Source organism: Emiliania huxleyi (genome assembly GCF_000372725.1).
Source record: "Emiliania huxleyi CCMP1516 chromosome Unknown EMIHUscaffold_1564, whole genome shotgun sequence".
In the NCBI taxonomy this organism is placed as follows: Eukaryota; Haptophyta; order Isochrysidales; family Noelaerhabdaceae; genus Emiliania; species Emiliania huxleyi.
In genome coordinates this window covers 1-3,344 of record NW_005201020.1, presented here as the reverse complement: position 1 = coordinate 3,344, position 3,344 = coordinate 1, and the positions used below count along the sequence as shown (strand labels likewise).

Genomic DNA, 3,344 nt, shown 5'->3' with positions numbered 1-3,344 from the left:
GCGCACAGCAGCAATAGGTAGTTGCGCGTGCCCACGCCTCGCCCCGCCGACCTCACGAAGCCGTCAAAGCCGGGCGCGAGCTGCGGGCGGAGCGGGCGCCGCACGCCCGGCGCGAACCCGTCGCGCGTCAGCGTCGGCTGCTTGGTAAAGTCGACAAAGTTGGCGTGCGCGCCGTGCGCCGAGTCCACCGCGCGCCGGCGCAACTCGTGGAGGGCCTTGGCGTTCCGCACCCACTCGCCCGGCGCAATGGGCGCGAGCGCCTTGCCAAACGGCTCGCCCCACGAGAGGAGCAGCGCTCCGGCCGCGATCGGGACGAGCGCAAAGCGGTGGCCCTCCAGCACCGCGACCGAGAGCGTGAGCTCCGAGCCGCCGCTCGGAAGCTGCGTCAGCGCCGTGCCTCGCGGCAGGTCCTGCCTCGCGATGGCGCAGTTGTCGTGCGGCTCGGGCAGCCGCGCCACCGCGTCGAAGGCCAGCCGAGGAGCCGGCGCGGCGCGGGAGCCGCCAGGCGCGGGCGCAGCCTCCTCGTAGGCGAGGACGGCCCGCGAGCGGGGCGGCATCGTTGGTCGGCCAGATTCGGCTCCGTTGCCGTGGATGGACCACGCGTCACAGACAGCGAGACTGAAAGCGAGGAGAGGCAAGTGTCGATCGTGGTCTGCGGCCGCCCTCAGATACTTCTTCTCTTCTAACCAAAACTAGTGTGGGACCTGCGGCGGTACCCGTCTCTGTTGTTCGGGCAGTGAGAGACGCAGGATCTGCACGCCAAAGTGGGCCACTCATTTGCATTTTGGTTTTGGGTTGTCGGAGATCATCCATCAGCACTCATGTCTCATCAGTCAGTCACGTCAGTCAAAGCAGTTCGTGGCACTCATCAGTCAGTCACGTCAGTCAAAGCAGTCGTGGCACGTGGAGCAGTCGCTGCATGCAACGGCGCCGCCACACGCTCCGGACGACCCCGACAACCGACACACCACGCACAATGGGAGGCTATCGCGCACGATCGGGCATCGCGCCGCAAACAACTCGCCGCACAGATGGGGGGGGAGGCAGAATCCCACACACACCGCTCCGGAGCAGCACAGACACCTTACACGTCAGCGCTCGCTCGATGTGGCCGGCGCTCTCCCCTCGGTCCTATCTCGCCTTTTCAACGGCGGCGTGCGGCCACGCGCCGCGCCGAGCCGGTCTCGGCGGGAGACCTCAGAGCCGCACGCGATGCGGGCATGCGCGATGGCTCCGTTGGCTCCGTGCCTAAGGCAGATCGATTAGGGTGTGAGCTGCGGCAGCCACCGTTTCTGTACCCGCTCGATCACGTGCAGGCCGTCGGAGGCCGCGCTGGATGGCCCAGGGCCGGCGGCGGTGAAGGCGTCCGTCGATGAAGGGATGTCGTCGAGGGAGCCATCGTCCTACGCGGTGCACCGGTCCAGTTGTCGGAGTCCGAGATCGCAGTCGACTTGGAGAGTGTGTTCGGCCCGTTGACGAACTCACGGAATGTGAGCGACTTGGTGCACGCTGGGTCGAGCATCATGACTCGCACCTCATCCTGGGCGAGGAACTCGCCCAGGGACCAGCTGTTGGCGTCGCCGTTTTGATCGAGCTGCATCCACTGCATGGTTTCGTAGTCAAGCGTAAACGCCCAGGAGTTGGTGCCTGGGTGACTTGCTGATGAGAGCGCCTTCCAGGCGGGTAGTCGTGCCCCTCACCTACGGTCATACGGCGGCGTCAGAGGGGGGGAAGGGGCGCGAAGCGTGAACATGGAGGCAAGCAGGTTGGATTCTGCACCTGGCCAAAGCCGGCGACCTCGAAGTTGTCGTAGCTTGTGCGGATATCGCTGAGCGTGAGAGGGACCGGATCGGCAGCAGCATGGGCGGCCGCGTCAGCGGCCGGAGAGGCCGGAGAGCCATCCGACGGAGGCCGGTCGTGCATCGGCGCGTCAGCCGCAGGGGCCGGGGGGGCGGCGGCATCCATCGCTGCGGGTCGCTGCGGGCCGACGATTGTGGACTGATCGATCGTGGCGGGCGGATTTCGGCTGGGACGTTCTACGGTTAAACCAAGAGCGTCGGCGCCGACACGAGAGACTTATAAGGGTAGAAATAATTCATGGGAGCTTCCGTAGCCGCCCTGTGGGGCGATTTGGTTCTTTTGTGAAGAAGATGCGAATATTTTTGTGTCTTCTTGTTGTCTTGAGCCCAAACCAAAGGGTAACGAGAAAAGAAATTTATAGCCATGAATTCTCTCCGTCTGTGTGCTGTGAGAGAGAGTTGTCTTGTTTAAACTTTCTCTCCCGGACAGCCGACTTCTCGGCCGTCGCGTCCAGCCCGACAGCATTGCAATCAGCATTCAACTGCGTAGCTCCTGGCCCTCAAGGCACGCCTCACCCAGCCTTGCCCGGCTGAGCCGCGATGGTCCTCGAGGAGGCGGTCGCCGAGGTGCTCCAAAAGACGCTCGGCGCCTACCTCGAGGGCGTCGACGCGGACAACCTCAATCTCTCCGTCTGGTCGGGCGACGTGCGGCTGCGGTCCGTGCGGCTGAGGACGGAGGCGCTGGCGGCGCTGCCGGTGTGCGTGCTCCGCGGGACGGTCGGCGAGGTCCGCGTGGAGGTGCCGTGGCGCGCGCTCCGCTCCAAGCCCATCATCGTGCACGTCGAGCGGGTGCTGCTGCTCTGCGCGCCTCGCGACGGCGACGAGCCGTACGAAGAGGCGCTGGAGACGGCGGCGAAGCGGCAGGCGCGCGCCTCGCGGCTGGCGGTGCTCGAGGAGGTCAACGCGAAGCGCGGCGTCTTTGGCCGGATGGGCGAGAGCATGGGCCGATCTCTCGTCGAGGGCCTGCTCAGGCGCGTCGTCGTGCGCATCTCGGACGTGCACCTGCGGCTCGAGACGAAGGACCCACACCGCGGCCTGGTTGCGCTCGGCCTCACGCTGCGCTCGCTCCGCTTCGAGGCCGACAAGGAGGTGGCGGCCGCCGAGGGTTGCAAGCCCGACGGCGGCGGCTCTGCGCCCGTCTTCAAGCTGGGCTCGTGCGAGGGCCTCTCGCTCTACGTCTCGCCGGCGGCGAGGCCGGCGCTGCCGAGCGACGAGTCGCGCCGCTCCCTCGCGCCCGCGCCCGCGGACCCCGACTCCGCCAAGGCGCGCGACGGCGGAAGCGACGGGGACGACCGCGCGGACGAGGCTGACGAGGCGGCGCTCTACGACGGCCGCATGTTCGCCCGGCTCGCGGCGCCGCCTGCGGGCGAGGTCGCGGAGCTGGACGAGGCGCCGGGGTTTCTGCTCGCGCCCTTCGACCTGCGGCTGCGGGCCCGCTTCGACAGGCTCGCGCCCTCGGCCGCGGCGCGCGGCGACCGGCGCGCC

At 67.6% G+C, this 3,344-nt stretch overlaps 2 protein-coding genes across 2 annotated transcripts in view; one reads left to right on the top strand and one right to left on the bottom strand.

The window, feature by feature from the left end:
* The window catches only part of EMIHUDRAFT_122870 (hypothetical protein), a gene marked incomplete at both ends in the record, with an annotated part of 4,530 nt that extends 3,973 nt beyond the window's left edge, over nucleotides 1-557 (bottom strand). Inside the window, one exon of the mRNA XM_005785922.1 lies at nucleotides 52-557. Within this exon, the coding sequence (XP_005785979.1) occupies nucleotides 52-557 (506 nt within the window). The remainder of the gene's footprint in view (nucleotides 1-51) is intronic.
* Nucleotides 558-2,399: 1,842 nt separating this feature from the next.
* Nucleotides 2,400-3,230, top strand: EMIHUDRAFT_122869 (hypothetical protein; the record flags this gene model as incomplete). Its single annotated transcript, XM_005785921.1, has 1 exon — nucleotides 2,400-3,230. A coding segment is annotated over one exon (831 nt), but the record flags the coding sequence as incomplete, so codon positions are not given.
* Nucleotides 3,231-3,344: the final 114 nt, after the last annotated feature.